General features: G+C 35.8%; 1 protein-coding gene across 1 annotated transcript; it reads left to right on the forward strand.

The window, feature by feature from the left end:
• The first annotated feature begins 261 nt into the window (after positions 1–261).
• On the forward strand, positions 262–1,289 carry LOC118356829 (high mobility group protein B2-like). The gene is given in 2 exon segments (XM_035726743.1): positions 262–291; positions 293–1,289. Coding segments are annotated over 2 exon segments (633 nt in total). The 3' UTR covers positions 896–1,289.
• Positions 1,290–12,545: the final 11,256 nt, after the last annotated feature.

Consider the following 12,545-nt stretch of genomic DNA (forward strand, 5'->3'; position numbering starts at 1 on the left):
TTCAATTGACCTGACTTTTGTAAAAATTTAATCCCTTGCTTCATTGCAGCTGGAGATTTTAGCAGGAATAAGAACAAAAAACTTACAGGGGAGGTATGCAATGGTTGTTTGACCTCAGCTATGGTAAAAAAACAAACAAAAAATATCTATCCTCGAAACCAGTTCACGCCGGAGCCCCGGGAAGGAAGCGCCTCTGGTGGATCCGGCCTCTCCGCGGGACTCTGAGAAAAAGCAACCACCAGGTAGATGCCGTCTGTCACCATGGGTAAAGGAGACCCCAACAAGCCGCGGGGGCAAGATGTCCTCGTACGCCTTCTTCGTGCAGACTTGCCGGGAAGAGCACAAGAAGAAGCACCCAGACTCCTCCGTCAATTTCGCCGAATTCTCCAAGAAATGTTCGGAGAGATGGAAGACCATGTCTGCAAAGGAAAAGTCAAAATTTGAAGATATGGCAAAAAGTGACAAAGCTCGCTATGACAGGGAGATGAAAAATTATGTTCCTCCCAAAGGTGACAAGAAAGGAAAGAAAAAAGATCCCAATGCTCCTAAAAGGCCTCCGTCTGCTTTCTTCCTGTTTTGCTCTGAACATCGCCCAAAGATCAAAAGTGAACACCCTGGTTTATCCATTGGGGATACTGCAAAAAAACTGGGTGAAATGTGGTCTGAACAGTCAGCCAAAGATAAACAACCATATGAACAGAAAGCAGCTAAGCTAAAGGAGAAGTATGAAAAGGATATTGCTGCATATCGCGCCAAGGGCAAAAGTGAAGCGGGAAAGAAGGGCCCTGGCAGGCCAACAGGTTCAAAGAAGAAGAATGAACCAGAGGATGAGGAGGAAGAGGAAGAGGAGGAAGAAGATGAAGATGATGAGGAAGAGGAGGAAGATGAAGAATAAATGGCTGTCCTGTAACGATATGTGTGGAGTGTGCGTGTGTGCTCAGGCAATTGTTTTGCTAAGAATGTGAATTCAAGTGCAGCTCAATATTAGCTTCAGTATAAAAACTGTACAGATTTTTGTATAGCTGATAAGATTCTTTGTAGAGAAAATACTTTTTTAAAAATGCAGGTTGTAGCTTTTTGAGGGGCTACTACATACAGTTAGATTTTAAAGCTTCTGATGTTGAATGTTTCTAAATATTTAATGGTTTTCTTAATTTCTTGACTTGTGTATTGTAGCACAGCAAACTTGTAGGAATTAGTATCGATAGTAAATTTTGGGTTTTTTAGAATGTTGCATTTTGTTTTTTAAAAAAATTTTTGTAATAAAATTATGTATATTAAAAAAAAAATACCTATCCTCTTATGCATGTGAACATTTTTACTTGGGACAGCCTAAACCCATTTAGGGCAATGGCAGTGACAACAGAAAATACACATAATTATTAACGTTGCTGATCTTATTTCATGCAAACCACCTGGTCATTCACCTTTTACTGATTGGGTGTGCCTAGATAGTTTTTCTCCGCCCAAATGATAGATGAGTCCTAATTTTTTAAAACTCTGATAGCACTTCCATGTAAATTCTGAGTGTGTTGGGAGAAATGTAATAGGTATTGATGACACATTTTGATAATATCATTGTATAAGATCATGATTTGCAGATGAAATTTGGAAAGTGGCCACATATCAAGGGCAAATTACCAGAGTAAAACATGTTTCAATTTAGGATTCGTTCTGTTGTTATCATGGGCAAGAATGGAAACTCTTCAAGCAAGCATCTCTCATCTAAATAGTCAATCTGCTCTCTGTATGTAAGAGTTAAAAGAAATTACTCCTTTGTTGGATTACACTTGAGTTTATCTTAGTGTGTTAAAGAATTTTGCAGATAAGAAAAAACAGTGTTTCAAAGTCCTCTTTACTCATTTAAATGTCCAATAAACACTTACGATTTCTGGATATATAATAGCGGAAACCTTTCTGCATCTGCCTCATTGCTTGTCAACAACTGTCTTACTTTTTTGTGTTTCAGAATATTGCTAAGAGAATGTAACCTTGCTGTTGCAATTTCAAACTGATTTTCTTTTCATGTTCCCTATTTGGTTGCCTAGATTCCAAGGTCATCTCTTAGTTCTCCCTGTAGGCACTGATAAAAAGGTAAATTGAAGAAAAAAAAGAATTTAAATTCTGTAACAACACCAACAAATACCTACATAATATTTTGAACTGGCAATTTAAAATATGAAGGCATTTTGACTTGAAAACGTAGGGCGATAAGGCCACAGGTGGCCAAACAAAATAATGAAAGATTTAAAAGGCAAACTATTTTTTAAAATATTGAATAACAGGTAGTCCTTTTTAAATGAAATAACGAAATAACATTTCAAATTTTAGAGAATGCTAAATTCTCTACATGATTGTAATTATGTAGCTATGTTAATCCTTCCATACATTATGGCCATAGTATGCTCATGGCCTGAAAAAAGGTAATGAATCTCCTATTTTATCATAGAAAATTATATTTTGGTCTTGAATAGACTCTCGCTCATTGGATTTATATATTGAGATGACAGTAACAGTAATAACATTTTGTCTAACACAAGATCATGTTTGGGAAACAAAGAAGAGATAATCAAAATAGAGATTTTGGTTATAGTTCCAATCTGAAGAGCAAACAGCATGTCAGAGGTATTTTAAAGGTAAAAAACAGACCAGGGAAAAGAAAACGAAAACAAACAAAAAACCAGACCAGGAAAATCAACATATGTCAGTCTAATGTGATTTAACTGTTAGAATATGAATTTGGAATATTTGTAAATAATGTAGTTACACAAAGAGAGTAAGGTTCTAAATATCAATAGGAAAATCTATTAAATGTAACATGTAATAAACCAATTTGGAACTACTTGTAGGAAATAAGTCAATTGCTAGATATTAAGTCCTTTAAAATTGGGGATTATATACTTTGTATTTATCAAAATTGTTGCATTTTAAAGAGTAGTTAATAAGACAAAAATATAGATCTGCTGAGCGATAAAATTTAATTCAGATAACTTGTTAATGAGAATGCTCACCTTATATTTAAGAACATTAAATTTCAATGGTATATTTAAGCTCAGCCCATATATATATCATAGGTACTGTATAACAGATAGATAAAATTCTGCTTATGCAGTAGTGCTGCCACGGAAAAAAATCTAAATACCTTTAAAATGCTTTAGACTAAAAGTCATAAGCAATAGACCATAGAAAATTGTCTATTAATATGATATAGGCTATGATGGCCCAACATACATAACCTCTGTTATGGTTAGTTTTATCTCTCAGGCTGTCTTGGCTGTGATGCCCAGTTGTTAATCAAATGCCAGCCTAGGTGCTACTGTGCAGGTAGACGTAGTTAGCAGCTACACAATCAGTTGACAGCAAGAATGGCATCACTGTCAGTAATACGGGTGGGCCTCATGCAGTCATTTCAAAGCCCCTAGCAGCACAGCCTGAGGTGTCCCTGAGTACACGTCATCGTTATGCCTCAGGATTCAGTATCAACTCTTGCTGGAGTTTCCAGTCTTGTGGCCTGCCTGACAAATTTCAGACTTGCTGGCCCTGGGATCCTGTGAGTCATTTTGCTAAAATAAATTTCCTTACAGAGGGGTAGGTAGATAGATAGATCCTACTGGTTCTGTTTCTCTGGAGAAACTCGATTCATACAGCATTGCACATAAAATGTCAATATCAGAAGTATTCAATAATTACTTCAATAATTATTTGACACATAGAAATAGAATTAACAAAATGCTTCCTAATTCATGTTTTTACATTTATTCTATTACAGCACATCGAATCCTAACTGAAGGCCTTTTTTCCTAAGCACCTGTTTCCATGAAAAGGGAAAGCAGAGCTAAAATTTTAAAATCTTTTCTGTCTTGTATCAACATCACCTTGGGTTTTTCCGACTATTTTTATCTGTGAGAGTGTGTGTTTTCTGCATTGCTAAGTGGATCCTTGCTTGTGATTGATACCTCGCTTTAAAAAGCATCATATATTTATTCTGTAGTTATTTTGATATTTTTTTCAATATAAACAGTAATAATAGAAAACTAATAGAAAAAGAACTAATAGAGAAAGAAATCCATCATATGCAATACCTAATGATTATCGTCACTTTACTATTATTTGAAACAATGGCATGCAAAGATAATTTTTACTCTTTTAAGCTGTAGTTTAAATGGCCAAACTATTTCTTTCTTTCATCCCTCTATCCTCTTCTAGATTCAGGTAACAACAGAAGATGAGACTAGTGCACTGTTGTCAGAGAGTTGAAATAAATACTTAAGTGAAGAATTAAGTCAGTTGATACATGAGGCTGTCCTAATAAAACATTCCTTTTGATGCTTTGTGATTCATGTTAAGTCTATATTGCAACATAATTAGGAACCCACATGAATAGCAGCTAAGTTAAGATTTTCAGTTTCAAGAACATACAAGAGTGTCATAGATGTTTAGGGAAGAAAAAAAGGAAATAGGTCAAAGTATATATGGCACATACAAATTAGCATTGAAATTAATGCAGTATATGTCTTCCTTTCTATAAATATATAAACTTATTTTCAAGTTACATTATAGAATTAAGCTCCAGGAATTAATTTCACAAAGGATAATTTAGTTGGCTTGAACAGCCAAATGAAGGGTCATTATGAGACCATAGAAAAAGCTGGTCAGTAGTTGATATAAATTTTGGTATTGAATATGTATTAGATTTTAGAAGGGTGGATTGCCAAAATGTGAATGTAGCAATATATCTAAATAATTAAAGCATAAGTAATGAACCCATTAATTAAGATATTTTTTCTTTCCAGAAGTAAAAATTATAGATAAAACCTATATATTTTTACTTTTGCAAATATATATTTAAAATTTTTTCTTAGGAACAACTTCCATATACTGGCAGACATTTTGTATACATTCATCCTCTATTGTTCTGCACAATAAGAAATGACTCTCCTAAATATATTAGCAAATATAAACTAAATTGTTTATATGCAGTAAGAAATCAATACAATTTAGAAAGTTTAAAAGAATAAACACTATAACTTTTTTTCTGATAAACCCTGTTAAAAAGAAAATTGAATTATCATGGTATGTTATCCCTTAAGACTGTTTGATATTAATACATTCACTCATTATAATTTTAATATACATGTAGCGATGAAAGAGTAAATAATGAATATCAAGTGATCATGCATTATAGAGTGAAAAGTAGAATGTAAAATTTATTTTCAAAAGACATTTTTGTGTGATTTCACTCTACTATTCACCCAGCCACTCAAATATATGAGCTTTAAAAATAATTTAGATCAGTAACTTTGATGAAAGTAAAAGTACAACCCATCTTCTTTTATGAGAGTACCTGTTTCTGGAAGAAATGAAAAAATACAGACTTTATATAAAATATACTTTTTATAACTAAAAATTTAGGTGCTGCTGGAAATGCTCAGATTTAGCATTTATGGAAAAAACTGCAATGTGTCTTATGCACAATATCTTTGAAAGCAAATGTTCAGAATGGTGATTGAAATAATTTCATAATTCTAATTTCAGAATTGTTGAATGTTACACTTATTTCTCATTTGTATTAGTGCTGAAATATTTAGATGAGGACCTGTAATTATGATTACCATTAGATTGTGGTCAGATTAATTAATTTGTTTTCAGTCTGTGTTCAATTCAAACAGTAACTGTTTAGTATATGCAGGCACTGTTTCGGTTATTGTGGGTATTGGGGCGTGAGAGGTAATGGATGCTGCAGCACAGATAAGAGTAGAGGCTGCCTAGGTTTTGTCCCAGGCCAGTGACTACAGCCCTCCCTTTCCCTTGCACTCACAATGCAGAAGTGAGAATGTTGAGGATGTCGGGATAGTTCTGGATCTGAAGTGGTTTATAAACTAAGGTAAAATTCTCCCAGCATCAACCCCATGACTGGGACACAGTCATGATTGTGGCAACATGGTCAACAAGATGGGTTGTGTCAGAGGGCACAAGACGACCCTCCTTCCACATGGTGTCTTCCTCACTAGTCGGCATCCAGGTCCACCAAAGACCCTACCCAGGTTCCAGAAAAGAGTAGGTTTGTGGTTTACATAATGGAAAGTTGAGTGAGTTCTCATCAGATGGCCTTTTTATTTTCCTATGCAAAGATTGAAGGAAAGAGATGCCCCAATTAAAGGTTAAGAGACTGGAGGAGTTAGTGTAGGGCAGGGCTGTGATCCCAAATGTGATGAGAGATGTTAACTTACCGGTCTACGCTGCTGGCAAGACTCTGTTGCTCCAGTCTACACCAGGCTCAACCACAGTTATATCAATCCACAGTGGTAGTTTTGCTGGATAAAAGACATGGAGAGCAAAAATCCCAAGAAATGGAGAATATTGGTAACAGTGATTTCAGTGATAATCCACACATAGAAAAAGAAGGGAGAGCAGAAGTGGAAAACAGAAAATGAAGTAGAAGAGGAAGCCAAAGAACAAAATCAACATGAGAGGAAAGAACAGGCATGCTAGAGATATATAGAATCAAAATATTGGAAGAGTGTGATCAAATAGTATAAAAACCCAATTGATTATTTTGCAGATAAGAGAGTTTGAGGGAATGTTGAGTTCCATTGATGTCAGTCCAAGTATTTGAGATCAGCCTGAGGGAAAATGTGTTTGGCTTATGTCTACAGATTATTTTCACTTGCTCTTTCCTTTATTGTCTGCTCCTTCCCAGTGCTCCCCAGCTCTCATCTGTACTGACTCCTTCACACCAATCTTAACTTTCCATAGAGAGCAGAGCAGTGCCTAGTCCTGTTACTGCAGGACTCTGCTAAGAGGTTACCTAACCATACGCAAAGCAGATTTGGTGTAAGGATAACTGCAGTGCCTTCCTATGTTAACCATTCCAAATAGTTTCACATAATAGTAGAGCCTTATAGTCTTACTTTCATGAAACTGTAAACAGTGGAAGTATTGTGTGACTGAAATTCAGAGATAAAGACAATACTGGTTTCCCTAATGTTGTACATGGCTATGCTTTTGTGATACTGTCCAACCATTAAGGCTTCTAAAGAATTCTAGGTTTCAGAATAATATAGCTCAGAGTTGGCAAGTAAACAGCATGAAGGCTGCCTAATTGATAACTGCATTTGTCTAGCTGTGTAGAGAATTAACTGAAGAATTCTTCTTGACATACTGTCTCAATCAATCACTATCAATTCGTCAGAATTTGTACATCAGAAGCAAGCTATTTGACATTGTTAGACTTTCCTTAGGAAATCCAGAAGGATTCCACATTATTGTCTTTGGCTCTAGTACCACAGGCAAATGTTCGAGGACAAGTTACTGCTACAGGGACAGGGAGGATTTGGCTTCATGGCATTCACAAACATAGTGGGCTTTCTGAAATTCAGTCCATCCAAGGCTGATTTCCACAGAAACTTCTGAAACCAGATGATAACCCAGAGTTTCTTCTTTTCCACAAAAATTTCTGTTGGACCTTTTTGATTGGATTTCACATTGTGAAGGGGGCATTGCTTCTGTTCCTCATCATGGTTGTATTTCATTCCCCCAAATTTGGTGTAAAACAGTGATGTATTTATTGTATCTTGATGGCTGATTGTTTTAAGAAACAAGAAGGCATTTAAAAACTTTATATAAAATTCCAAACCACATTTTTAAATAAAAATATTTTATTTATTTATTTATTTGACAGAGAGAGAACATAAGAAGGGGGAGTGGCAGGCAGAGGGAGAGAGAGAGAGAGAGAAGCAGGCTCCCCACTGAGCAGGAAGCCCAGTGTGGGGCTCCATCCCAGGACTCTGGGATCATGACTGAGCCATCCAGGTGCCCCCACGTGTGTTTCTTATATTCTCAAAATAAGTATATCTAGTCAATGTTCTTCTTGTGTGTTCATTCCAACTTTGTAAAATTGAGGAATTGCTAATGCACAAAGAACAAAATCAGCTCCACATTGAGAAATTTGGAAATTTGAGGATTCTAAAAGACCTTTAAAATTAAACATAGCTTATATTCTATTTTAATAGTAGAAGCTGAGTTTCAGATGAAAGGTTTTTTTCTTTTTAAGATTTTATTTATTTGAGAGAGAGAAAGGGAGAACATGAGTGGGGGGAGGGGGCAGAGGGAGAGGGCAAAGCAGACTCCCTGCCCAGCAAGGAGCCTGACGTGAGGCTCGATCCCAGGACCCCAAAATCAGGATCTGGGCTGAAGGCAGATGCCTAACCCACTGAGCCACCCAAGTACTCCGAAAGGATTTTGTTTGATGACAGTCATATCATCATCTTCCCGTAAACATGGGAACATATGTGGGCCTGTCTGGGTTCTCTATCCCAGTGCATTGAAATATGTGGCTGTGTTTGCACTAATACAACATTGCTTTAATTATTAAAATTGTTTATATAATAATTCTAATTCTTAAAAGATTTTATTTATTTATTTATTTGACAGAGAGAGAGCACAAGCAGGGGGAGCGGCAGGCAGAGGGAGAGGGAGAAGCAGGCTCCCCACTGAGCAGGGAGCCTGACGCGGGGCTCGAACCCAAGGACCCTGGGATCGTGACCTGAGCCGAAGGCAGACACTTAACAGACTGAGACACCCAGGTGCCCCAATAATTCTAATTCTTTATAAATCATTTGATTTTTCAGACAAGTCCTCCCACTTTTTTTTTTCATTTTAAGCAGTATATTTTCTAATGTTTCACATTTAATATTCCTACATTTTTAGGGTTTGTCAAGAGACAATATTATTTAAGTGCATTTCCGGGTGATCCAGTTCTGTTTTCCTCAAAATATTGACCCCTCTGTGGACTGCCACACCCTTCTCTGTTTGCTTTTTTTAGAATTAAAACAAGCATACAAAAACACTCACTGCCCCTATAGCTTCAGCTACATCCCAGAGGGTGAAATTTTGGTTAACATGTGTTTTTTTCTACTTATTATCATATTGCCACTCCAGTAGGACTATAGTGACTACTTTATAGTACCTTTGTTTATGTATTGTCTATCTATATCCCTTCAAACTGAAGCATGTGGCAAAAAGCAGCACACCCATCCTAGGGAACCCTACGTGTTCTCTTCCCGATTCTCATGCACAGCTTAGGTGTCACGCTGATTCAGCTCCTGTGGAAGTTTATGAAACAGTTACCTGACAGAGTGAAGTAGTCAAATATTTTATTAAGCCAATTCTACATATGAAAATGGATACATAAAAAAATTAAGCAGTGATTTTTCTTTCCTAGGGAAAACCCCCTAGTTCTCTTAAACAAGCATTTCCGATGTGATTTATATTGGCCAGAATATACAAAATTCTTTTGCAGAAATACTGCTTCCATTAAAATGTATGCTATGTGGGGGTACCTGGGTGGCTCAGCTGGTGAAGTGTCTGACTCTTGGCTTCAGCTTGAGTCACGGTCTTGGGATTGTGGGGTCAATCTCCGCATGGGGCTCGAGCTCAGCAGGGAGTCTGCTTGGGATTCTCTCTCTCTCTCCCTCTGCCCCTCCCCCTGCATGCATGTGCGGGCATGCTCTCACTAAAATAAATAAATCTTAAAAAAATAAAATAAAATGTATGCTCTGTGTAATTACTTGTTTGACCACTAGCTTGACATTCTGTTATTTGACATCATAAATTTCTGCAATCTTGAGAAGATTATTTAAACTTCAAGGATCCTCACTCTCATTTTAAAAACTTGAAAATAATATCTTTAGGGAAAATAATACTTTAGATTTGTGGTTTGAAATATGGGAAATAAACTGAGGAGACTACATTGTAAGCTCTTATGTAAACTGTGAAAAGTTATTATGACATACGTATGCCACAGTACAGCTCCCAGTTTCCTACAAGACTGTCAGAATTTATAGTTCATTCTCTCATTTGTTTTCATTGTTCTGTCATATAAGCAACTGCATGGGTGGCAGAAGTCAGTAACAGATTTCAACAGTTTATTTCCAGTGAGATTTCTAATGAGTTTTTTTTTTTCCCCAAGACCTACATAAGAGGCGAAGTAACAAGCACTTGAATCTGTTACTTTTAATCAAATGTGTTATAAAAGCTGAAAAAACGTAATGTAACATTTTATGTTTTTAGTTATCAGGTAGTGAATTAGACAGTGGGGAATATATTGTTGTTTATAGGATATGAAAATAGAAGAAATTAGCATTTCAAAACACAGCACATTCTTGTAAAATTATTTAAAATATTGTATCTGTCTTTGTAAATTTTGATTGGACATAAGAAAAATGTTATTCCATTGTCATTCCCCTGTCAACTCTCACTTAGTTTTGTAAGAGATAAAATAAGCCACATGGATTCAAATTCCAGTATCAGATCTGAATATTTGTCACTTGAATTCTCTTCCCATTCCTTTTTTATTCCCACCCTCAACTCTCCACCTGCCCACCCTACAAAGGGCACCATTTGGCTGGTTCATTGAGAGTTTTGTCCAAATACAAAGAGTAGGTGAGATGCAGTGTGACCAAGAATTGGACATAGTCAGCTCTCCCTCTGCCCTACCTGCAATCCAAAAATGTCATCTCTGATCAAGCTAGGAACCTTCATTATAATGTTCTTACAGTAATTGAGTATTGCCTTAGAGCTTGGAAACTCAGACCGTTTCATTCTATTTCTGATGATGTAGCATATAACAAATTACAATAAAAATATCTATCAAAAATGAATTATTTTCTGTTATTTTTCAGGGTATCAGGGAGCCCTTCCAAATAAGAATGTGCTAATATAATTTTCTTTAAAAACTTTAAAAATATGAAGTCATTTGCTTTATTTTTAGTTTATTTCTATCAATTAAAACACCTTATTAAAAATACATAATGTTGCTTTTAACAAATTTGCAGTCATTTGCCTACCCTTTTCCCTGCTAGAGTCAACCACTACAGCTCTATTATTTTATATTTTATTCATTTCCATTTTTCTCACTAAACCTGTTATTTCCTGATTCTTCAGTTTTAGACATAATATATTCTTACTATGGAAAATTAGCTTTTAGTCGACCTAATACATACACTCTCTCTACCTCCAACCCCGACACACTTCTTGTCCCATCCTCTCTGTACATTATAGAACTTTTGGGGGTAAATACTCATTATCTAATCTTTATATTCATGTAAGTTTGTTAGTGTGATATGATTGTATTTCCTCTCTTATAACATCCCATTGGGACTTTGTAAATTTTTGGTTTCCCTTTTTCTATTTGAATTCATCCATAAAAGCACAAAAGAATTAAAAATTCTATCTCCGTACAGAGAATGGAATCAGATGATATCGGGTTCACTTCAGCCCTAGAGGTGGAGGTGCTTCTCCTGAAGTCCTTCTTCATTTTGATTTGTTCTTAATTCATCCTAGTTTTATTCTCATCCTTAGGACTTTCTTTTTTCGTAATCTTGAAAATTTCCTTTACCTTTTTTTGGCTGATCGTGTCCTCAACTCTGATTTTTATCTTCTTGTTTGTTTGTCCTCCCTAGTTTTGTCTGCTCACATTCACCAGTAACTCCCAAGAATAATCTGTGGGGGAGATTTTTTGAGAACCTGCATGTCTGAAGAAGATTTTATCTTTGCAGTTGATGAAAGTCTAGGTTAGAAATATATTCCCATCAGAATTTTGAAGACAGTGTTACATTGATTTCTATTCTTCAATGTTATTTAAAAGTTTATTGCCATGCCAGATCCTTTATATATGAACTAGAAGTTCATACTCATCCATAAACCCATAAATAAGAGGCATTTGGGAAATTTAAAATACCAAATGGTTACAAATGAATTATTCAAACAATTCAAATAAAACTTTAAGATAAGTTTTAGTTTAACCAAACAATGTAATGAATTTAATTCTTCAGGGTTTTTTTTTTTTTTAATTCAGAACATACCATGCTAATCAGTGTTTGAAATAAGCATTTTTTTTCTCATCAGTTTTGCATATTTCCTTCCAAATCCATGTTTGAAGGGCTGATAGAATAAAATGAAACTTGCAAAACTTGGTTTACCATCTACTTATTTTCATCATTGTATCAAAAGACGTATCAGAGGTCACTGGACTAGAAATGAAAGGCGATCTTTCCTGCTAGATTTTAAGCAGAATCAAAGTAGAGGTTATGACTGCTTCCTTCCACCTGTATCTCCAAAAGTTAGCATAAGACCAGGCATATAGGAGGGGCGCCTGGGTGGCTCAGTCGATTAAGTGTCTGCCTTTGACCCTGGGATAGAGCCCGCTTTGGAAGCGGCCCTGCTCAGCTGAGGTCTGCTTCTCCCTCTCCTTCTGCCCCTCTCCCTCCGCTTGTGCTCTGTCTCTGGCTTTCTCTTTCTCAAATAAAATCTTAAAAAAAAAAAAAAAAGACCTGGCATATAGGAAATATTCTGTGTTAAGTGAGTTGTGTGTATATGTGTGTGTGTTATGTATTTGAGTAAAATAATTCACTAAACTCACTAAAATAACAGCATGATGTTTACAAAAGTGCCCAGTGTTTAAAGATATTTCCATTATCAAAATATTCTTTCTGACCACATTGGTATTTGGAAGGATGAAGGTTCAATGCAACTTGCTTTATTTA

This window comes from Zalophus californianus, chromosome 3 (assembly GCF_009762305.2).
Source record: "Zalophus californianus isolate mZalCal1 chromosome 3, mZalCal1.pri.v2, whole genome shotgun sequence".
In the NCBI taxonomy this organism is placed as follows: domain Eukaryota; kingdom Metazoa; phylum Chordata; class Mammalia; order Carnivora; family Otariidae; genus Zalophus; species Zalophus californianus.